The following is a 24,034-nucleotide window of genomic DNA, read 5'->3' on the forward strand; positions in this document are numbered from 1 at the left end:
CGGTGGAGTCCAGGAGATGGAGGAGCTGGGCCCCTTCAGCCCATACACCCACTCAGAACAGCCTGCTTTCAACTTCCCATGACTTGAGAAAACTAAGCCCTGCTGGGCCCGACCTGGATGCTATGACACAGAGCCAAACACCATCCAAGGGACACACGTGTGGTCTTGCAATGGTGAAGGAGTGCCAACCAGAACCCCGGCGGCTCTGAGCTCCAGCAGAGTCCAGGGTGAGCACGTCCTCCCCTCTGGGGTGTGACCTCATGTTGTGAAGGGCTCTGGGGCTATTTGATCACCAGGCAGGTCTGCTACATACCAGGGGCCCAGGACACACTCCCACCATCTGGACCAAACATCTTGCTGGCCCATCAACACCAGCTTGACACCCTCAGATCCAGCACCCGCTGCAGAGAACGCACGAGCATGCCTGTGTGTGCGTATATACATATATGTTTATTGCATTAAATGCCTCGTAGCAATCTGCCGTTTTTATAATCCACAAGACAAAAAAGGGTTCAAGAAAGTTTTCCACTGTGCTCAGTTTTAAAAAATACAAAAATGAACATTATGACGACAAAACTGACAGGTACATTCAAAAGTACATCTGGCTGCTGGTGTGCGGGTCCTGGGCCCTTGGGCGGGGCTGTGCAGCGAAGCCATGTCCCTCGAAGCCCAGCAGCTCTGCCTTGGCAGGACCTGGGTGACCCACCACCTGGGGCTTGCCCACATTCCTGAGTGACACCCCTCATGGGGTGGACATTACCCACACCTTCAAACACCCACATACCACACACTTAATTAACATTAAAAAAATTTTAAACCACTCAAAAATCCACGAAATAAAGAGATCCTATTAAAACATGAAACCCAGTCATTCTCTAAAGGCAACTGGAGCTCGCTCTGTCTGCTGAGGGGTGCCAGGGCTGGGGTAACACACGGCTGCCCCAGGAGCTGCCCGGATTCCATCTGTGACACACAGACGGGACAGCGGTCAGCCCAGGTGCTGACGGTCTGCTGTGAGATGCTGTAAAGTCCCCCTGGGACAAGTCCCATGATGGGCAACACACCACAGTAGCCAGACGGGCCCTGAAGGATGGCAGCCAGAGCTGGGAGAAGATAAAGGGGAGAAAGAGATCAAAATGGACCACAGCATAAGGCTGCAAGCTGTGATCCCCAGAGCTGAGCTGACACAGGATGCCCACCGGCCCTGGACAGGGGACCGGGCATCAGCTGTAATGGTGCACACACAGGTGACCCCAGCTCATCCCTGCAAGTATGCAAAAACACACACCCTCCAGATCACTGAAGGTCAGGATACCGCAATGCTGCGTGGAAGACTCGGGAACCCACCAAATGAACCTGCAGGACAGAGAATGGTTCTTCCCTGGGCCTACGGACTTGGCTTGAACCCCTTTCCAAAGAGCCGTAGGTTTCTAAGTAATTTCTTGAATGTACAAAAATGACAGTACAGGCGCGTGTGGCTGAGGGACATGCTGGCCAGCTCGGCTCAAAAGTCCTGCAGCTGAGGGATGCCCCGGTACAAATCCAGGGTCTCAGGATTCGAGAAGGCCCCTCGGTGCTCCACTGTCTTCCCAGCGATGATATGTTTCACGGCCACTTCCACCTTCTTGCCGTTGAGGGTGTACTGCCAGTGGGGGGTAGGCAGGGGGAGCAAACAGAAAGACTGTTTAGACCCAAAGAGGAGGGACTTCCGTGGCAGTCCAGTGGCTAAGACTCTGCACTTCCAATGCAGGGGACCCAGGTTTGATCCCTGGTCAGGGAACTAGATCCCACATACCGTAACTAAGACCCAACACAGCTGAATAAATCAATCATTAAAAATAAATATTAAAAAAAAAAAAATCCCAGAACATCCTTGGTGGTCCAGTGGTTGACTTCACCTTCCAATGCAAGGTGTGTGGGTTCAATCCCTAGTCAGGGAGCTAGGATCCCACATGCCTCGGGCCCCCAAAAGAGCAAAACATCAAATAGAAGCAATACTGTAACAAATTCAATAAAGACTTTAAAATGCTTCACATCAAAAAATCTTAAAGGAAAAAAAAAAAAGAAAACCCAAAAGGAAAAAAAAATTCCTTAGCTCTGATATCTGGGTACATCCAAGCCAAAAAGACCATGACCTGGGACTCTGAGAGCAAGTCTTTCTCAGTGGGTGACTGCGGGCAAGTTCCTTAACCCAAGTTTATCTCCTCAAATGTAAAATGGGACCACAGCACCCACCCCAAGTCTGTGAGTTAACCCGCACACGGCTCTTGGGTGTGACTCACTATTACACTGCTTATTTATATTTACTTTCTTATACTGTTTTATAATAGAAAGGCTAGCTTATTCCAGGACTGGACTGGCTTCCTGTGATTCCATCGCCAATCACTAAAAAGTGAGCGTCATCCAAGAGCCTCTCGAAACTTCCAGCCCATCTTCCCCCAGAACCGTCATCTGAATGAATGGGACCCTGCTTTTCCTATAATTGGATCTCTAAATGTTCAAAGCTCCCTCTGAAATTCATAGCACGTGTGTTTCATCTTTAACTCCAATGGGCGTTTGGCAGCCATGCTGGCATGTTTAGGGGCCAGGAAAATTCTCAAACAAATACGGTTCTTTAATAACACTGCCAGTGCTCTGATCTCTCCCTGCACTGGCACTTTTTCTTCTTTTTAACCTGAGATGTAATTAAAATTTATTCACTGAAAACCTCTGTCAACGTGTGAACTAATTACGGATCTGAGTGCAGGCTTACGAGGGACTCTCTGTCACTGGGGTGCCGTCAGTCCCTCTCGCCCAGAAATGCAAACGTCTCATGCAGTTTCTGTGCTCTAAGCACTAAAGCCCCAATAATGGCTCATGGGAGCTAACAACTTACATCTTCCATCGGCTGACAAAATAAACAAGGTGTTGTTTTAGAAGAAATTCTGCTTCTGCTTCCTGGTGAGAAAGGTTGAGGGGAAGCAGAAGTTTCCCCAGCTCCTGATGGAACCCCTCCTCTCCCCCACCCAGGAGGTAAGTCAGAGCCTCCAGTCAGGATAGGCCAGTACATCAGCCGTTACCAGGGATGAAGACCTGCTGGGGCCAGGGCAGTTGTGGCCACCGGGCCTTCCAGCCAGATAGGTCTTCAGATGCCCACTTACATTCCCCTAGGTGAGACCAGATCCCCAGCTGGGACCTTGGCCATGGCCAGCCCCAAGCGCCATGGCCCAGCAAGACGCTCTACACCGGCCCGGCGACACAGGGTGAATCTTCTCCTAAGTGCTTCGTTAGTTCAGACTGAGGGGATCTGAGAATGTGAGGGTGCCTGTAAAATCTCCAGGGACCCTAGACATGACCTCATAGGCCAGGAGTCATGACCCCACAGGAAGACAGAGGAGGAGAGAGCTGAGCTAGGTGCCTGAGAGTAAGTGGACAAGAGTCTGGCTGAGGATGGAAAAATAGGCTGGGGTCTTCCTCCATTTCCAATAAATCGCTCCACTAGTCTCATGAGCAGATCAGTTCAGTTCAGTCCAATTGCTCAGTTGTGTCCGACTCTTTGCGACCCCATGAACTACAGCACGCCAGGCCTCCCTGTCCATCACCAACTCCTGGAGTTTACTCAAACTCATGTCCATCGAGTCGGTGATGCCATCCAACCATCTCATCCTCTGTCGTCCCCTTCTCCTCCTGTCTTCAATCTTTCCCAGCATCAGAGTCTTTTCAAATGAGTCAGTTCTAAGCATCAGGTGGCCAAAGTATTGGAGTTTCAGCTTCAGCATCAGTCCTTCCAATGAATATTCAGGACTGACTTCCTTTAGGATGGACTGGTTGGATCTCCTTGCAGTCCAAGGGACTCTCAAGATCTTCTCCAATACCACAGTTCAAAAGCATCAATTCTTCAGGGCTCAGCTTTCTTTACAGTCCAACTCTCACATCCATACATGACTACTGGAAAAACCGTAGCTTTGACTAGACAGACCTTTGTTGGCAAAGTAATAATGTCTCTGCTTTTTAATATGCTGTCTAGGTTGCTCATAGTTTTTCTTCCAAAGAGCCAGTGTCTTTTAATTTCATGGCTGCAGTCACCATCTGCAGTGATTTTGGAGCCCCCCCCAAAATAAAGTCTCTCACTGTTTTCATTATTTCCCCATCTATTTGCCATGAAGGGATGGGGCCAGATGTCATGATCTTCGTTTTCTGAATGTTGAGCTTTAAGCCAACTTTTCCACTCTCCTCTTTCACGTTCATCAAGACGCTCTTTAGTTCTTCGTTTTCTGCCATACTGGTGGTGTCATCTGCGTATCTGAGGTTATTAATATTTCTCCCTACCATCTTGATTCCAGCTTGTGCTTCTTCCAGCCTGGCATTTCACATGATGTACTCTGCATATAAATAAGCAGAGTGACAATATACAGCCTTGACGTACTCCTTTCCCAATCTGGAACCAGTCTGTTGTTCCATGTCCAGTTCTAACTTGCTTCTTGACGTGCATACAGATTTCTCAGGAGGCAGGTCAGGTGGTCTGGTATTCCCATCTCTTCAAGAATTTTCCACAGTTTGTTGTGATCCACACAGTTAAAGGCTGCATGAGCAGATACAGACTGGGAATTCACCATTCTGACAGTAAAGGAGACAGATTCGTTCTCAACAAAATAAAGGCCAAGGGGACGATCATAGTCTAGTTCCCCAAAGTGTTTCGGATGCAGACAAAACCTGATCCACTGAAGGGATACCTGAGACCCTCACCAGGGAAAGTCAGTGACACTGACTCAAGAAGTCCCTTCTCATTTCCTGGCCGGTCCAGTGGTTAGGACTCTGTGCTTCCAATGCAAGGTTGCAGTGGGTGGGGATCTGATCCCTAGCTGGAGAATTAAGATCCCACATGATGTAAGGTGCAACCAAAAAAAGGAAAAAAGAAGTCTCTTCTCTCCCTGAGAACCACTGTCCCCACTGTGTCACCAAGAGTCACCCACTGAGGGACTTTCCTGGTGGTCCAGTAGCTAAGGCTCCATGCTTCCAATGCAGGGGGCCTGGGTTTGATCTCTGGTCAAGGATTTAGATCCTACATGCTGCAACTAAGACCTGGTGCAGCCAAATAAATAAGTAATAAAAATAAATATTAAGGAGAGAAAAGAGTCACCCACTGAGAGAACCAGAGAACTTCCAGGTCACAGGGCCCTCACCCACTGAGAGAACCAGAGAACTTCCAGGTCACAGGGCCCTTCCTACACAAAACCAAAGTGGAGAATAAATGTGTGGATGGTATAAAAAGCCCTGGTTCTAACTGTACCTCACATCCCCACTGGATGGTTCAGTGGGTAAACCATTTACCTACAATGCAGGAGACGCAGGATCCCCTTGAGGAGGAAATGGCAACCCACTCCAGTATTCTTGCCAGGACAATCCCATGGACAGAGGAGCCTGGTGGGCTACAATCCATGTGGTCTCACAAGGCTGGACACAACTGAGCACCCACAAACAAACAAGCACATCCCTACTCCTAACGTGAAGACTCTCCATCCCCTGGGGACCCAGGGGACCTGCTCCCATCCCCCACACCCATGAACACCCATGAAGAGTACAAGCTTGGCTCACCTGTACACTTGATGCGCTGTGTGTGCACCCATGCATACAGGTGTGTGTGCATACACAGGGCAGTCTCCTCTCTATGCTGACAGGGGCATTGGTTTTGTAAGCCAGGCAAGTTAAAGCTGTGATCTGATCTCCTCCCCCACTGAGAGCCTAAACAGAGTACAAGGCACGGGAGGAGGGCCGCTTTCTGGAGATGTGCCTCTAAATAGATTCAAATCTTCTTTCTGCAGGCCAGAACTAAAAATTAAAAGGCAAGAGCAACAGCACCCTTGCGGCTCTTTAAAAAGTTAAAATTAATTTTTGCATTAATAATTTGAGAACACACTAAAACCACACTGGGGAAAAACCAGTTGGTCAGGCTGGGCTGGGCCTGCTTACCCTCTGAAAACCAGTGTTTAGCACAAGTTGCCTTACATGCAATTTACGAGGGGTTAAAAAAAAGAGAGAGGGATGGCAGAAAAGAAAAAAGGATGGGGACGGGGTTGCCAGGCAACATGAAACAACTATATATAAAACATGAGCAAGCGTCTAGCTGACTGCTCCAGAAGCAGGGAGGCACTTGGGGGGCCCTACCGGGATGCCCTGTGTCTCCAGAATGAGGCTGGGCACATGCCGGGCAGACAGGCCGAGGCGGATGGCCTCACAGATCCGCTTCACCAGGTCAGGCCGGAAGGTGTGGCCAGAAGCCATCTTCAAGAAGAGGATCACCCTCTCCTCCCCATTCTTGTTGTACTGGGGAACACACAGGCTGTCCAGTACCTCCTCGAAGGCTTCCACTGCGGAGACAGGGCGAGGGACAGGGCCTTGCTCTCACACCATCCCACCTTGATGGGGCCTGCCGTCGCTTCCTCCAGCCCCCACCCTGGGGAAGAGCTTCTGGGGAACAGGTGGAAGGACACCCATCACCAGCAGAGAGCCACAGCTCATGCTGGAAGGGCTGACGTCTTACAGGGAGCCGTGCACGCTTACTTCTTAAATTACAAATTTAAAAAGAAAAGGAAGTAAGCACCTTGGTGGGGACTCCAGCACTGGAAGAAAGGCTGGAATCACAGGGATCGAGATTCCATCCTGGCTGCACAGCCCTGACGTGACCTTGGGGCTCTGACATCCCCAAGGGAGGGGGGATGATTCCGTGGCTTTGGTGGGGGCATTTGAAGGCCCACGGGTACCTCTATTGTGCACTGTCTTTATCTGGTGGCGAATTGTGCTGTGTGACCTTCAACAACCATACAACCTCTCTGTGCATCTTTCTTCAGCCATAAAAGAGTAGACACAAATGACCGACCCCACAGAGCTCACCATGAGGCTGAGATGTAATGGAATGGGGCCGGGCCATGGGACCTTAAGAAGCCCGTCTTGCTTTACAAGCTACAGGCAGTGTGGGACGAGGCATGTTCTAGGAAGAAGGACAAGCTCATACACGTCTACTCTCACAAGCGGAGGCAAATGGGCCACTTATGCCAAAAGGTGGGATCTTTGGAGAGCAGGCTCCCTACTAGGACCCTCCTTCCTTCCCTCCTGGATGACCTGAGAATTATTCCAGGAGAAAGGAAAATGCTCACCAATGTTATAGATTTCCGAGCTGCCGAATCGCACTCCATTGGGGTTGAGCGTGCCGTCACTGCAAAGAAAGACGAGGTCGTGAACACACGGTGGCTCCTGAGTGAGGCCAATTGTGGGGGCTGGAGGACAGTCAGCCCCTTCCCACAACACCACCACGCCCACCCAGTCCTTGCCGGCTGCCTCCGCAGCTTCTGATCCTGACCAACCTTTCTCTCTCTAAACTCAAAGCTAGACATCAAGGGGTCCCCTTGTGTGGGAGCATCTGCCACCTCCTGCCCTTCCCACCTGTACAAGTGCCCCTCTCCCAGGTGCGGACGCCCCAGCACCTCCACACTGCCACTCTGGGAAGGGCCACAGCTACTGTAGACAAATGCAGGCTTTACATCTCCCAAAGCCCTCGCCCCCACCCTGCAAAGCCCCTCAGTCCACCATTTTGGGGCTCAGAAATGCAGATCAGGCCAGACCCGCCCTCGGGGAGCTGACACAGGAAGGGCCCAGATGGGGTACAGTCAGCCCACTCCCAGACTGAGCCAGTGGAGCCCAGGATGCAGGAAGCACCACCACCCCCCACCCCCTAGGTGGTCTGCAGGGGATAGAAGCCAGGTGTGCAGACCCCTCACCTTCGGCCCAGCATGACGATTCCCCCAGTCTTGGGATTTATCCTGCAGTAGTCACCATGCGCCCAGACACCTGTGGGGAGGCACAGGGGGTGGTCACCTTGAGGGAGGCGTGGACAGACGCCTGAGGTACATATGACAGAAATGTAACTCTTATTAACAGACAGAGCCGAGGCCCAGAAACAGGTGTGATATGGGGCTGGGGGCAGAACTGAACTAACAGTTCTCACCCCCAAAGGCATGCCTCCTAGTAGGGTCCACCCTACAGCCAGTTCTGAGATGCAGCGGTGAGTGAGAAACGGCCCTCCTGCAGGCACCAGCGAGAAACTGACGGGCTGAGAGCAACGCCAGCAGTGAGGATGCGAAGGGCACGCTGAGCAGGTCAATGAAGCGTCAAGGGGGCCCCTGAGAAGAGGGTGGGAAAGTACATGCCCCAACGTAGGAAGAGAGGGTAGCCTGGGGCGGCTGACGGAGCAGGTCTGGAGGAGTCAGGGCCCATCTCGGAACAGAATAAAGAGAAGCAGCAGGACTGGGCGGGAGGCTACTCTACCAGTCCCAGTGATGGAAGCCTGAACTAAGGCACCAGCCACGTGGACAGAGATTTAACTAGCAGGAAAGCCCAGGGTGCACGGAGGGCGGAAGAGGAATAGGGGGACACTGACACCGTGTGCCCTGAGCCGTCCCCGTGTGGCCGGCAGCGTACACCTGGGCCCTGGGCTGGTGATGTTCAAGGAGAGCCCCTCGTCCTGGGCACAGCAAAAGAACAGACCCAAGGGGGCTGGTCAAAGAGAAGCCAAGCCTCACGTGGGAACGGCCAGGAAGAGGCCTCCCTCCTTGGGCTAACACAGCCAGCCCAGGATCGGCCCCACAAATAGAGGAGGCGCTCCAGGTGTATCTGACAGCGTGGCCCCACTGGCTCTGCACAACTTACAAGCAGCAGCCTGGCCTCCTGAAATAAGCCCCAGAGTTCCTGTGATCCACAGAGAAAACAGCAGAAAAAACTGGCTCAGAGCCTTCATGGACACCACCTCGTCCTTCCCAATTCTTAGGACAGTTTCTGACTCTTAAGCACTAACCCAATCAGCCCAAGACTGGATGAAATGACTTAAGTTCAACCTATGTCCGTCCTGACCATGACCAGTAGCTTCAGATCTCATTATCTTATCTGCCCTTATTTCTTCATATTTATTCATATATCCCGCCTATTTCCAAAAAGTATTTGAGGAAGCTACCTATCAAACCAACTGTACAATGGGATGATTGAAAGAATCGGAAACTGCACAGGGGTGAGAGGACAGCTCCAACAAATCAATGATGGCAGCTCTGAGCTTCCTGGCAGCCAAGGCAAAAATGGAAATATCACAAGTCACAGAGTCTTCATTTTCTCCAAGATGGAATATCAGCACTTCAAAAATAAAGATTTTTCTGGGACTTTCCTGGCTGCCCAGTGGTTAAAACTCTGTGCTTCCACTGGAAGGGGAACAGGTTCCATCTCTGGTCAGGGAACTAAGATCCCACAAACCATGTGGCATGGCCAAATGAAAAAAAAAAAAAAGGCTTTTTATGAAATTAATCCTGAAGAGACATCTATCACGTAAACCCTTGTATACGTAACAAAAAGTGACAGCAAAAACAGTTTTCAAGGAACAGTGTGCTGAGCAGAAGATGAAGAGATGTCATTTCTTAGATGAGTCTTCAAGCTGAGGTTCTAATCCTTCCCTTAGACAGGAGCCTTGACTCTTCAGGATCATTTGAGGAACATGTCTCTCCCTCCCCCTCCCTCTCTATTCTGCCTTAGTATGTCACAACAGCTACACCCTGGCAGGATCCGAGGTGGGGCTTAAACGCAGCAGGCATCCAATAAGGACCAGGCCACATGGGAGGTGCTATGCTGGGTACAATGGCTTTCAGATGGGACGTTACATGGGGACACACAAGGCTGAGCAGAGAAATAAGAGGGATCGGTGGCACATTCTACCCCTGACAGTCACCTGCCACTTTCTGATTCTCCACATGTGGTTTATACAAAATCGAATTACCTTTCTAGACACTGAAGAGAGCAAGTACTTGGTATAAATAACTCCAGAGCAGAAGGCTTGCTAAATTATGAATTATATAGCAGCAATAACTCAAGGTTGCTTATGAAATAAGGAGGAGGCAGGGATCAGAGCTTTAAATAAAGAGACTTCCCAGCTCAGGGGCAGGGCACTGCTCCAAAGATAAACGAAGAGGGCAGCCTGAGTGAGTGACGGGCCTGAAATTAATTATCCCACGGCAAAAGCTCTCTTCTCCCATTACCTCCATAAGGACTGGATGACGGGGTGTGAGACAGCGGAGACCCCAGCCAGATACCTATTGCACAGGCATCTCTCCCTGAATAGGCACACAAGTCTGGGTAAGCAAGCAGCGACCACTGCCCCACCCCCCTCAGCCCCGTCCCTACACAGGCAAACAAGCGGCTCATGCCAGCTTCCAGGTGCCGGGCTCAAGGCCAAGCGGCTGTAGGCACGGAGGCTGTTAAGAGCACACTAAACCCAGATCAGAGTTTTGTATGATAGCTTCAAGATGAAAGTGACAAGATACTGATCAAAAATTCATCATCACCCCTCTGGCAGAAGGAGCCAGGAGCAGCCTCACCAGGTTTCAGCAGGGAGAGGGGGCTGGCAGGGGGAGGTTACATCCAGAATTAGACCCCGAAGGCCCAGCCCAGGCGGGAACCTGGGCGGCTCCGCCTGCATCTTCGACCCACCTGGGAACTTGGAGAAATAGGCCTTCCGGTACTTGCTGCCATTCTCGTCATTCCAGAAGTGCGTGGGCTGGCAGGGGAGCGGCTTGGTGCACACCAGCTCACCACTCTCACCCCACACAGCCTTTCCTGGTCGGGGAGGGGCAACAGGTACACTGAGCACACACCACGGCCACACCTCGGCGCTCTCTCTCTCCTTTTTTAAAACTACAAGCTATTATGCAGTATTTCAGACACACCCAAAGCTACAGAGCTGGTCCCAGCCCCCTGCCCATCCCTCCGACATCACCGAAAGCCATGCTAATCCCTCCCCACACAACTCTCCCCAATCTCTCTCTCGACTGGAACACTGTATTATTCCCTTGCATGTATTAATACTTTTACTACATCCACATGCATCTGAATAACATCATTTTGTGTGTTTCTAAACTCTGCATGGATGGTGGCACACTGCCCCTTGTGCCTGCATCTGACCCCGTGTCCTCATCAAGGATAGGATGTGAGGCCATTGGTGGGGCAGCCTCAGCAGTGTTTCCAACATTCAGATGCCCGCCTTGCGTGCCAAGCACATGGCCCTCCGTCTATGCTCCAAACCAACACCTTTTCCTCTGCTTCAGGCTGAAGGCAGATACGGAGCCGGTGGGGGTTAAACCAGGCTTGGAGGCCAGCAGTCTGCAAGTGTTGGTGGGGAGGGGTAGATCCTCAGAGGGGGCAGTTTTGGAGAACTGTCCCCCAGCAAGGCTATACATCCAAGTGCACCCGGGTGACCACTCATGCCTCGTCACAAAGACAGAAAGGGTTTGGGGCCGTCACCTTGCTCATTCCATGCCTCCACAGCCATGCCCAGGTTCCGAGCCTGAATCTCCCCTTTGTACACAGGAATGGATGGATTCTGGCCCATGAAGCAGGAGACGATGTCGGTGCCACCTGCCAGCAAAAGGAGATCCAGGATTTACAAGACCGAGACCAACTGCTCGGGTTTTTCATTGGTGAACCCTCCAGGAGAAAAGACCCTGCAGGACAACCTCTCCAACTCTGTCTCCAGACAGTCGAGCGTCTTTTCAGGGAAAGAACAGGGCGGTTATTCAGAAACTGGCACAAACCTCCTGAGTCTGGGTGGTTTATTTATTTATCTATTTTTGACCAGGACTTCCTGCTGGAGGAGAAACCAGTGAACGACCTCCCATGGTCACACTGAAATCCGAGACTGAGGTTCGTGGAAGATTGAAGTGTGGCCTGTTAGATCCGCCCGCAGGCACTGCCGCGGGAGATGGGTCCTGTGCAAAGGCTCTTTGCTGTGGTTCACGTTCACTTAATCACCCGAGAAGCAGAAAGCCTGTGGTCCCAGGAGGGCGAGTCTCATGTGAGAGACAATGTGCCGGATGGGAAACACTCTGATTTCAGGAAGGAGCTTGAAAGGGAGTCAGACTCCAGATGCCATCAGGAGGGAATGGCATTAACCCCTAGACCTGGACAACCACCCCCTTGACAACTGTCCCCTAGGGAGGGCACCTGGGGAGGGCAGGGCCCCACGTGATTTCAGGGCGGGATGTCCTGAGGGCAGAGATATGCAAGCGGCCCACCCAGGTGCACGGTGGAGGCAGATAGCAGCCCAGGGAGGAAAGCGGGGAGGGTGTGAGCAGGGGTCACCAAAGGAGCCCCTGACTCTCCCTTCCTAGACTCAACCATCCAGACACTGGCTGAAGCTTCTCACAAAAACAGAGAACTGCGTTCACTGCAGTGACCAGCAAGGTTGGACCAGCCCCCGGGGCCCCATGGAAGCACAAGGGCATGAGCAGAAGTGTTGCTTCCTCTGCTTCAGGATCAGAGCTGGGTTCACTGGACAGGGGTGGGAGGACCGACTGAGATCCTAACAGGCGTGCTGCCCTGAGATGGGCTGGGCTGGCCTGGGAAGACAACCCTGTGCCCACATGACCACCACACCCCTGCCCACCAGGCAGGATCTGGGGAGGACCAGGGGATGGGATGGGGATGGTGGGGAAACTCTGGCTCTGGGACAACAGAACCAGGTCTGAATCCCACACTGGGATTTCCCTAGTGATTCAGTGGCTACGACTCTGCACTCCCAGTGCAAGGGCCCCAGGTTCGATCCCAGGCCAGGGAACTAGACCCTGCATATGCTGCAACTAACACCCAGCACAGCCAAATTAATAAATTTTTGCTTTTTTTAAAATCCTACTCTGTACCTTTGCTAGCAGGTGGTTGTGGGTCAGTCACTCAGCACGCCCGAACATCATTTTCTCTTTTGTAAAGAAAATAGGCTCTACCAGAATCAGTAGATTTTCCATGCCTGGAAAATCCCATGGACGGAGGAGCCTGGTAGGCTGCAGTCCATGAGGTCACTAAGAGTCGGACACGACTCAGCGACTTCACCTTCACTTTTCACCTTCATGCATTGGAGAAAGAAATGGCAACCCACTCCAGTGTTCTTGCCTGGAGAATCCCAGGGACAGAGGAGCCTGGTAGGAGGCCATCTACGGGGTCGCACAGAGTCGGACACGACTGAAGCGACTTAGCAGCAGCAGCAGCAGAATCAGTCGTTTAGGATCTAAGGTTACAACCGATGTGAGGTGCGTGTGTATGTTTCCCACTCTGGCAAAGGTTCAGCAACTGCTAATTCCATGTCTGCAGCTTCTCCCTGGAACATAACTATTGAGAATCAGCAACATCAACTGAGCACACCCTGCTGACTGTTTATCCCGATAGATTCAAGCTGGTGGGCTTGCTGGGTCAGAGGGTAAGCACACTGAGCGGCCAAGCCTGGGCCCCAAGTCTCTGATCCTTCCAGAACCCTCTCTATGGCACAGGCGCAAGATGGGGTTGTACCTGAGATGGAGCCCAGCAGGACGCTGCTCTTGATGCACCTGTAGACGTAGTCGTAGCTCTGGGCTTTCAGCGGGGAGCCAGTGGACAGGATCGTGTGCAGTGTCTGCAGACTGTGGGTTTCCACTAGAGCCAGAAGCATCGGGAGATTAGAGCCAAATCCGATGCCCTGTGCTGGCTTGCAGGAAACGGGTAACACAGAGGATCTGATTTCATTTCCAGGGACGGATGCGCAGGGAGACATGCTTACCTGGCCTCATGTCTTTCTCCTCAAGCACAGACAGCCACTTAGCACCCGTTCCAAGGATGGTGATGCTGACGGAAAGAAAACACCAGAAACCCGTCAATGCTCTTTCATACTGCAGGTAACCAAAGTTTTCTCCTATTGGTGACTCATTTAGAACAAGGCTGCAAAATCCAAGACACATCATTTTTCTGGGCTAAACTTATACTTAATATTTAGTTGAAAGCAAGTCACAAAACCTGTGTTACTCTGGGGCCAGCAGTGACAAAGCACTCAGGCTCTCATTAACCTTTGGCTCTACTTAAAACAACTGTTTGTACATAAACCCACTATCTTTGGGGACACGTCCCTGCTGGTCTAGTGGTTAAGAATCTGCCTTCCAGCGCAGGGGACAAGAGTTCAATCCCCAGTCAGGAAACAGACCCCACGTGCTGCAGGGCAACTAAGCCTGCACTCCACAACTAGAGAAGCCTGTGTGCTGCAAGGCCCTGAAAAATAAAAAAATCCCTATCTTCCTAAGTGTAGGATGATCTCTTTCAGAGATCAAAGGTCACAGAATCAAAGCCCCTCAAATTCTGAGCTCACAAGACCATCTTCCAGGGAAGTGGAGAGGGCTGCAGGAGCTTTTGTTAGAAGAGGTGCCATGCTTGGAATTGCTGACCCATCTTCTTTCCTTAAATCAGCTCACATTTGTATGAAACTTACAAAACTGCTCCCCTTCTTTTTGAACATTTCAATTCTACAGTCCTTTATTCTTCGCTGAGAATGACACATTGTGCGAGTGTAAGTATTGTGTTTTCAAGGAGAGACTGTTATTTAATGTTCTGCTTCCTTCCAGCAAGGCAGCCCTCAACATGAAAGCTCTAGCTTCCTAGGTAAAGGATGTTTTCTCCTGGGGGCCAAAGGAGGCCATAAAATCCAGGTCCCAGGACTTCCCTGAGAGTCCATAAGACTCCACACTTCCAGTACAGGGGGCAAGGGTTCGATCCCTGGTAGGGGAACTAAGATCCTACATGCCATGCAGTGTGGCAAAAAAAAAAAAAAAAATCCAGGTCTCGCCTCTCCTCTCTGGGCAGTAAAACCTATCCCTTTACACCTGGCTGGCAAGATTCATCCCAAGGAGACAGCCATGCTCTGTTCCATGTTCAGAGGTAGAGACACACAGAACGCTGGGTGACTCAGGACTCACTGGGCTGGGAGGTGCAGAATCCATGGGGGCGGGAGGGGGTGAGGAGGGTCTCAAAGCTACTGTCTTTCACGCTTCCTCTCCCTTATTCTCTTCACTTCTCGGGGACACCCTGCCACCACTGAAACCTCAGATGCCTCCTGGGTTGCTGTGCCCTAATGATGGTTAATTTGGAAGCTGTGAGGTTGTGGGGAGCAGGAAACATACTCAAGCCTGTCCCCAGGCCCCCACCCCAGCTAATTTCATAAACTCAGATAGTGTGACTAATTCTAGATCACCTCTGAGGATTAAGGTCTCAGCTATTTCAGGAATATCTGTATTTTAACAGAAGACCAGGGACCACCTCCAGCCACACGTACAGAGATCTCCAATCACCAACCACACATAGATTTCAGCTCATCACCCATCTGCCCCCTGCCCAAAAACCGAGGGCCCTCTGTGGTCCTGAAGGGTGTTTAATTCACAGGAGTCCCTGCAAACCGTGACCCTGGTTATGTGTAGAGACTGAGACAGCGTCCCCGGGGCCGGCCCACAGGCCTGCTTGTCTGAAGAAGCAGCGAGGCCTCCCCATCTGTCTCCAGGGCTTGCATAAGATAGCTTAAAAAACAGAGTTCACAAAGCGCAAGCACCCTTATGTGGGTGCTCAACACTGTATTTTTAGCTAGTAAAGCTGGGAATCACTCCACAAGAAACAAGGCAGCTCCCAGCTCGCAGGGTCAGGATCCAAACCTCAGAGCCCTGCAAGGAGCCATATGCAGACAAGGTCTCGCCAGCCTGAGCCTTGTCTCCTCTCAGGTGCCCTCAACTCCATGGTTTTTGTGGGGATCATGTAGCTCCCTCAACTCAAGTACTCCAGTGGTGTCTCGTTTCACTCAGAAAAAACCCACCCTGCAGGTACAGCCCGGGAAGCCCTGGGGGCTCAGACTCCCGCCCTCACCTCTCATCACCTCTCACCACCCCTCATCTTGGTGCATCACCTCCTGCCCTGCCTCCCATATCCAGGCCACAAGGGCCTCCTTCCAGCCTCCCCAACACCCCCATCTTGGTCCCTTCTTTCTGCCCTCAGGGTCTTGGCACTTGCTGTTCCCTCAGCCTGGAACATAGGTCTCCCAGTCCTAAACATGAACTGGCTGCTCAGTTAAAAACCTGGACAAAGACTTCAGAATTCTACCCTAACTCCAATCAGAATGTTCCCTGGGCTAGATTCAGGGAGCCTAGAAACACCCCAAAGAGGACAATCCGTCCTTTAAAAGTCTTGTTCACATCTACAACATGATTGCTCAGTTATGAAACGTGTTAGTAAGCCTGTGAGCTGCCATGATGATAATCAACAAAGATTTTGTCTCTAAATGTATGGACATTATTTCCTCCCCTCTCGCCCACGTAGGCAGCCGGAGCACTGGGGTGTCCTTCACGCACCCCTCACAGGTTGCCAGGTGGCACCTGTCTCACTGAACCCAGCAAGTCAGCCCTCCCAGCCAGGAGAAAGGTCAGGTCAGAGGGGCCCGGAGGACCACCAAGACCACAGCTCAGCCAGTGTCCAGCGCACAGATCAAACCAGGATGGAAGGCAGAGGCCCGGCACGTGCTTACTAACAGTCCACAGGGCTGTGAACACATGCACACTCGCATGTACACACCTGCACACGATCACATGCCAGCACATATACACTCGCTTACAGACGTGTGTGCTCTACAACTCCCACTTACCTAGGCATATGTGTACACATACATGCATATACACAGGCACGTACATGCATACCTGCACACAGATGCACACATACACTCATTCATGGACATGCATGCTCACACTCACACTGTCACACTCAAGTGCATGTATGTTCACACTTGTGCACATATACACTTTCACACTCAAGTGCATACAGGGGCACACTTGTGCACATACACGCATAGTTTCACACTCAAGCGCATGAGACTCATGCTTGTGCACATATACATACTTTTACACTCAAGTGCATATATGCTCACACTTGCACAGATATACACACACTTGCATACACTTAAACACATATATGCTCACACTTCTGCACATATACACATTCCCTCATCCACACGTGCACACAAACATACACTTACTCACACTCAAAGCTGGGTCTCCTGGGGTCCTTCAGCTTCAACTTCATCAGCTCTAAGCCCTGTGGAGGTAATTTGTCCCTCCAATCTCTTCCTGTAACCCACACACACACTTCAGAAATGCCTCCACCTGCACCCGGCTTACAGGTATTAAGGGCGAAAATCTTCAAGTCGCCTAAGTTCCCAGGGATTTGATTAACCTTTTGCTGGAAACAATCTCATTAGGAAATAACCTTCCTTGCTCATGTCGTGAGCCAAATGTCAGAATTTAAATATTACCCAGGCCAAAGTTATATTTAAAATATTAATGGCCAAGGACTTAAGAACATTTGTGGCTCATTCTGTTTCCCCAGCGCAAGCAGACTCAAATGTAAAGTAATTAGACCGTTTCAGAGTGTGGCTGACTTCCGGGCCCCAGGAGCTCTGCCAGCCGTGTTCTCATTCCTGGAAACACGACCATCAGGCCAACAGTGACCACCAACCACAGCCGCGAGAATGCATCAGCCGGTGATGATTAATTCATCAGCCAACAAAGTGCTAATGAAACAGGGTCTTCTGACAGTTTCTAGCAATGACGATGGGGAGGGGGTTGGGGGATAAATGGGGCCGCTTTGCCCTTCCCCTAATGTTCCACTTCAGCTTGCTCTGCCCCTGTCGTCAGGATACCCGCCTGTCACTCTGTTAACAGGACTACAGAGAGGCGGAGATGCCCACCTGCAGCGCTGGCAGCAGGGGATCTGGGCACACTGCTGAGTCCAGGAGACCCACGAGGCACTGGCCAGTCCTGAGGGCGTGCAGCAAGGCAGCTGGGAAGGCCGAACACTGGGAACTCTCCAGGGATGGATCCGCTCTTCCCCGGATGAGAGGATCCACGCCACCCCCTGACCGGGGTAGTACACTCAGCCTGGCTCACTCTCTACCTCACCCCCGTGTAAAACGCGGCTCTAGTAAACCCTTCTTCTGCCTCTCTTCTGAGCTGCTCTGTAAGTTTTTAGAGTCCAGAGTTCCAGAAATAAGACCATGTTCCCTTTCCTGGGTCCGAGGCTTCAGAGCTCACCTCTGGGCCAGGGGTGGGAGGGGGCAGCCCTCTCCTCACTACACAGATCTGACTGGTCGGTCCCTGTTGGGGTGCCCACCCCTTCCTACCTCCTTGACAACTTCACCTGCCCTCAGCACCTACATGTCCTCACACAGCCCCCCACCAAGAGGGGAATGTGGACAGACAGGGGTGGGGTGTGGGGAGGGGGGTTGTGAAGCATTCCAGAGGTGGCAGCAGACCCTCACAGAGGCCACCCCATATCTGAGCATCCCAGGTACTTACCCGATCCTGTCAACCAGATCCCAGAGCACGTTGGGTGTCGGAACCAGTGGGGAACCGTCGTACAGGACCACAGCAGCCCCTGTGGCAAGAGCAGACACCACCCAGTTCCACATCATCCAGCCAACCTGGGTTGGACAGAAAGGAACACGTGTCAACCAAGTGCTGGGTGGGCTCCTCTCGGCCCTGTCACTCAGCCTCTCACATCCCTAGAAACCATCCGATGCTGAGCCAAAGTTGCCAAAAACTGTCTGTCCAAATATGAGATGCCCTGAACATGGATCAACATACATGTGTACACGAAGACATGTCGGAGAACATCTCCTGCAGCCTCACTGGTGACAAGAGGGACTGAAGGTCACAGAGATGATAGTGGTCACGTGGTGCACACAAGCCAAAAACTGGGTGCTGGAGTGGCCCATCCACATCAGACATGGGGAACAGTGCCTGGCACCTGCAGCACCCTACAATCTCCAATAAATTCCTTTTCAGTTTGAATGAGTCAGAGTCCCTTTGCTGTCCCACAGGGCTAAGGACTGACTGGCCTCATGGCGTCTCTGATAAGTTCCTGCCCCCCCGCCCCCAGCTGAGCCATAGATTTCAGTCACGTGTCTCTCCTCCCCACCTCTACAGGCTCAAGAAACTGAACTACCAGTCAGTCTCCTTTGTTTCTCTGGAATTCCCCAGGGCACCAGGTCTCCCAGTGGCAACCAAGGTCAACACAGGAGGACGGGCCAAGGTAAAGAGGGACCCTGGTGCCAATTCAAGGAGGCAGCCACCTGGGGGGAGAAGGCAGTGGCAGAGGGAGAGACAGAGATTGACAGGGAAGGATCCCACAGCAAAGGCCACTTGTGCATGCAGCCTGGGGTCCGTGCACACAGCCTGGGGTCAGCTGCACACAGCCTGGGGTCAGCTGCACACAGCCTGGGGTCTCGAGCACACAGCCTGGGGTCAGCTGCACATAGCCTGGAGTCTCGAGCACACAGTCTGGGGTCAGCTGCACACAGCCTGGGGCCTCGAGCACACAGCCTGGAGTCTCGAGCACACAGCCTGAGGTCCGTGCACACAGCCTGGGGTCAGCTGCACACAGCCTGGGGCCTCGAGCACACAGCCTGGAGTCTCGAGCACACAGTCTGGGGTCTGGGGCACGCAGCCTGCAGCTTGAGCTGTATTTCTGACTACTGACACATGCGACGGGGAGAAGCGAAAAGAATAATAATGATAAACGACCCCCCACCTGAGTGAACCAGAGCCCACCCTGGGAGGGCACTCACCGTGGTGTAATACAAGATGATGTCACTGCTGGTCACGTTGCCATGAAGAATGTGTTCCTTCAGGTGCTGGATGAGCGTCCCCTGGAGAGAAGCAAGTGAGCCAAGCAGCTTCCTCCAGGGCACAAAGGCACGCACCGAAGAGACGCTTGGCCCCGGAGCAGGAGAAGTCAAGGAAGAGGCAGAGTTCTGACAGCCTTGCCGTGACGAACAATCTCCCATCCCTCTGTCACGTGACCCCTGAGACTCCCAGAGGAGACGAGAGGGACCCCTGAGACTCCCAGAGGACACGAGAGGAAACCCTGACCCTCTCCTGCTGACCTGCAGGCTCTGAGCGCCAGGTGACCAGGCACCCAGGGGATCTTGTACAAGACCCTAAAGCTAGACCAGGGACGCAGCCCCTCCAAAACCCCTGAAAAGGCTGGACCACTGCACTCAGTCTGGCCACAGACAGCATCTGCTGGCAGACAACAATGATAGTCCTGGATGTTCAGGAATCTTTGGGACTCACATATTAAAATGAGCCTTGCAACCCTCATTGGACCCAAGACAAATAAAAAAGCCATTAGGAAATGACCCCTTTGAAGGTACATCAGAAACAATCCTACCCACCAGGGACTTCCCTCGTGGCCCAATGGTAAAGCACCTGCCTTGCAATGCAGGGGACGTGGGTTCGATTCCTGGTCAGGGATCTAAGATCACACGTGCCTTGGAGCAACTTGCCCATGTGCCGCATCTCCTGAACCTGCGTGCCACAGCTAGAGTCCATGCAGCACATCAGAAAGCTCCCACATGAAGCACGAAGAGCCTGCAGGTGACAACTAAGGCCTGATGCAGACAAATCAATTAACAAAAAAGAGAAACAATCCTGCCCAGCAAATTCTCTAACTCAAGGCCAGAGCCCCTATTCCAGAGTCTGTCCTGGACAGCACCCCGTCACTAGGCCTGCAGTGGGGTCAACCTGCCTAGGGATGGGCCACACGGGGGTTGGGTAGATGGTGGTAGAAAGGTTGCTGGGAGGGTTCTCCAAGGCCACCCTCGGTCTGCAAGAGCTGAGATCCCTCAGCTTTACCGCACACGCATGGTGGGCTCAGGGGCCCCAACCCAGGACAGTCACAGGCTTCTCTGGAAAGTCCCACAATACACATTGTTCTCACTCAGAGTGGGTGAGTACACATTTTGGGAACTCTTCTGATGAACGCCAACTGTTCACATGGCAAATTCTCAGAAAGGACTCTGAGCTCCCAGATCAGACAAACCTGAGGCAAATCCCCTTCCCATTTCCCTTTGTACTTTAATCAGCATCTAAGCTTTATCTCTGCCTGGATGGTCTGCCTTTATAAGCCCAGACGATCCATAACCCATCACATGTTGTTCATTTGCTCAGTACCCCCATTTTTGTTTGTTTGTTCGTTTTTGACCGTGCCATGCAGCTTGTAGTATCTTAGCTTCCTGACCAGGAATTGAACCTGTGCCCCCTTCAATGGAAGTTCCGAGTCTTAACCACTGGCTCTCCGGGGAAGTCCCATACCCTCACCGTGCTGACAGCACTAAACCGCCCTCAGCTTCTCTCTGTATGAACCTTTTGTTGTTGTTGTTTTTCAGTCACTAAGTTGGGTCTGACTCTTTGCAACCCCATGGAATGCAGCACGCCAGTTTTCTTGTCCTTCACTATCTCCCAGAGTTTGCTCAAACTCATGTCCATTGAGTCAGTGATGCCATCCAACCATCTCATTCCCTTCTCCTGCCTTCAATCTTTCCCAGCATCAGGGTGTTTTCCAATGAGTTGGCTCCTTGCCTTAGGTGACCAAAGTATGAATCTTAATGAGTCAAATTAAGAGCTCTTCTCTTAATTTTTAAATATTTATGGCAAGTCTGAACACTTTCCCTGAGGGTCAGGAAATACAAGCAACACGGTTTCCTGGAACTCAGGCAAGAAGACTCACTTTAAAAAGGGAAGAGAAGGAAGCTGTTTTCTGGCTCTTTCATGGGCTTAGAAAACACAAACCAGCAAACCAGGGCCACACACCCCTAAGAGCCCTAGGGGCAGTCAGTGCTGGCAGTCCCATCTTGCTGTTTTCAAGTTTCCTCTCCAGATCACTCTTGAAAACAGGCAAGGTGCTTAGTCACTTCTCTGGACGTGCAAGAACTCAGCAAAGCCAGAATTAAGATAACTTTTCCTGACTTTTCCACACTCTAAATATACCAGGCACGATGATTTTATGAGCCAACTACATTAGATCTAATATATTTTTATGTTCCACTCCTAAAAAAGTGACATTCACTAGGCAAGTAGCACTAAAAATAAAAGTACAGTTGGACATTTCAGTTTTCCCTAAGATGTGTTGTTTTGCCACATACACCCCACCCTCGCCTGCAAGGTTTCTAAAAACCCTCATCTCTTTGGCTGGGTATTAGGCTTCTGACCAGGTGGACTGGGGCGCCCCCTCCAGGGGAAGCACGATGCCAGCAGCCGCACCTTAGAGTGGGCACTCCAGACTCAGTGTGATGAAACAGGATGGTTTGAGCAACAGGAAGAACTCGCTCCTAGAGGCCACTCGGCTTGGCCAGTGTTGCTTCCAGAAATCAAGCCTTTGGCCCGATATCCCCTCCCTCCTGCCCCAGGGCTTCTGGGAAGTTGCCCGCTGTATATGAACAGGCTGTGTGCATCTGGTGGTTATAATTCATAACCTGCCATCAGACCGTCCGTGGATCCAAATCCAGGTAATAACAAAGCTGTGTTATGTGTTAACTCCTTTCCACGTTCTAATGAAAACACTGTGTAAAGAGCTGTATAAGGTGATAATGTGATTCCAGTGTAAATGTTTCCTTCCTAAGGCAGGGACTCAAACAGCTTCTAGATGCAGAGAACATCTGTAAAAGCTAAATGAGCTAGGATAAGAGAAATTTTATATTTCATCTTCAAGTACCACCATCTGACCAAGCGAAACTAGAAAGCTATTTGAGAACGTGAGGTCTCTCTACTCAGATAATCCTCGGGCCTCCAGGAGGGGAGGAAGTGAGACCGTTAGTGTGGGCCATCATCCACTGTGACTGATGTTCTTACAGAAAGAGGAACTGCAGACACCCAGGAGACACTGGGGATGGCAGGGGGAACGACCTCCCCCGTGATCCAGCTGCTATGATGCTGCTCCCCCAGTGCAGGGGACTCGGCTTCAATCCCACATGCCGTAACTAAACCTTGTTGCAGCCATATAAATAAACAGTAAATACTTTTTAAAGAGATCCATCAGGGATGTACATGCACAGAGGAAAGACACTGTGAGGACACAGAGAGAAGGCGGCCACCTGTAAGCCAAGGAGAGAGGCTCAGAAGGAAGTCACCCTGCCCACACCCCGATCTTGGACATTCTAGCCTCCAGAACATGGAGGAAGTAAATCTTTGTCATTTAAGCTCCTCAGGTCCATGCTATTTTGCTAGCACGGACTTTTGACTAATGCAGGTTGGGAAATCCTTCAGTTAGTTGTACTTTGTAATGTAACCTGTTAACAGGGAAGAATAAAATCTGACTCCATGATGGATCTGTTTCTCTTAAAGTTTGCTCTCCATTGCTTTTGTTACTATAATCACTAAAAAGATGCTGCCTGTAACTGTGAGCATACATAATGGCCTGCCTTGGGGAACCTGCCCCCTCTGCCTGAATGTTAAACTAAACAGCCTTTGTTCAGCTCACAGGATGACATTCTGACCCAGTCCACCTGGGAATGGCTGCAGGAAAGAAGAAGTTAACACATCCCTTCCCCAAGGCTGGCTAAGCCAGGAAATATTTTGCAAGATTTTCAGCCTAATTTTTACTTTACTTCCTCATCTTCTCCCCCTTCTGTTCTGTAAAAGAAACTGGCATCCAGACCCTGATACCATGGTGCTCTAGGGCCCTAGCCTGCTGCTGGCTCTCTGAATGAAGTCACTATTCCTTGCTTCACCATCGCGTCTCCTGATTACTGGACTGTTATGCAGTGAGCAGATCGAGCTCGGACTCGATAACAACCCCATGTCTTTCAAACTTTTTGACCCCAACCCACTGTCAGACAGAAGTTTTATGATGCTGCCCTACACCTGCCCATCCATACCTGCACTTACATGACAGTTTGGAGAAACCACACCAACCACTCCTAAGACCTGTGATGTGCTGATATTTCCTGTTCTCATCTATCCTGTTTCCTTCTATCTAATATGTGGCAAGACCCATTCCTTGGGCTCACGATCCCCTCAGGGATCACTGTGTGCAGAGGGACCAGGGTGGCGCTGCAGAACCCCTGACCCCATGGTGATGGGGTCACAGCAGCAAGGCCAGCATGCCTCCCTCGTCTCACTTGAAGATGGATCTCCGTGTGGCATCCCACCAGGAAAGCGGGGATGAGGTGCCATCTTCACCAGCAGGGAGTCCCCGAGCAGACCTACCCCGGCCGAGTGAACCATGCATTTGGGTGCTCCTGTCGTGCCCGACGAAAACATGATGAAGAGTGGGTGGCTAAAGGGCAGCTGCTCAAACTCCAGCTGGGGGGCTTGGTCGCCTTGCCCGGTGGCCAGGAAATCCTCCAGGAACACGCTGTGGGCAG

General features: G+C 51.5%; 1 protein-coding gene across 1 annotated transcript in view; it reads right to left on the reverse strand.

Annotated features, from left to right (window-relative positions):
* Window positions 1–435: 435 nt before the first annotated feature.
* AACS (acetoacetyl-CoA synthetase) overlaps window positions 436–24,034 on the reverse strand; it is a 53,429-nt gene continuing 29,830 nt past the window's right edge. The window contains exons 8-18 of the mRNA XM_052654389.1: window positions 23,877–24,024; window positions 19,457–19,537; window positions 18,186–18,310; window positions 13,592–13,656; window positions 13,345–13,467; window positions 11,311–11,424; window positions 10,501–10,626; window positions 7,755–7,824; window positions 7,134–7,192; window positions 6,145–6,347; window positions 436–1,642 (exon numbers count right to left, since the gene is read on the reverse strand). Coding sequence (XP_052510349.1) covers window positions 1,505–1,642; window positions 6,145–6,347; window positions 7,134–7,192; window positions 7,755–7,824; window positions 10,501–10,626; window positions 11,311–11,424; window positions 13,345–13,467; window positions 13,592–13,656; window positions 18,186–18,310; window positions 19,457–19,537; window positions 23,877–24,024 — 1,252 coding nt within the window. The 3' untranslated portion in view covers window positions 436–1,504. The remainder of the gene's footprint in view (window positions 1,643–6,144; window positions 6,348–7,133; window positions 7,193–7,754; window positions 7,825–10,500; window positions 10,627–11,310; window positions 11,425–13,344; window positions 13,468–13,591; window positions 13,657–18,185; window positions 18,311–19,456; window positions 19,538–23,876; window positions 24,025–24,034) is intronic.

Source organism: Budorcas taxicolor, chromosome 17 (assembly GCF_023091745.1).
Source record: "Budorcas taxicolor isolate Tak-1 chromosome 17, Takin1.1, whole genome shotgun sequence".
Taxonomy (NCBI): Eukaryota; Metazoa; Chordata; class Mammalia; order Artiodactyla; family Bovidae; genus Budorcas; species Budorcas taxicolor.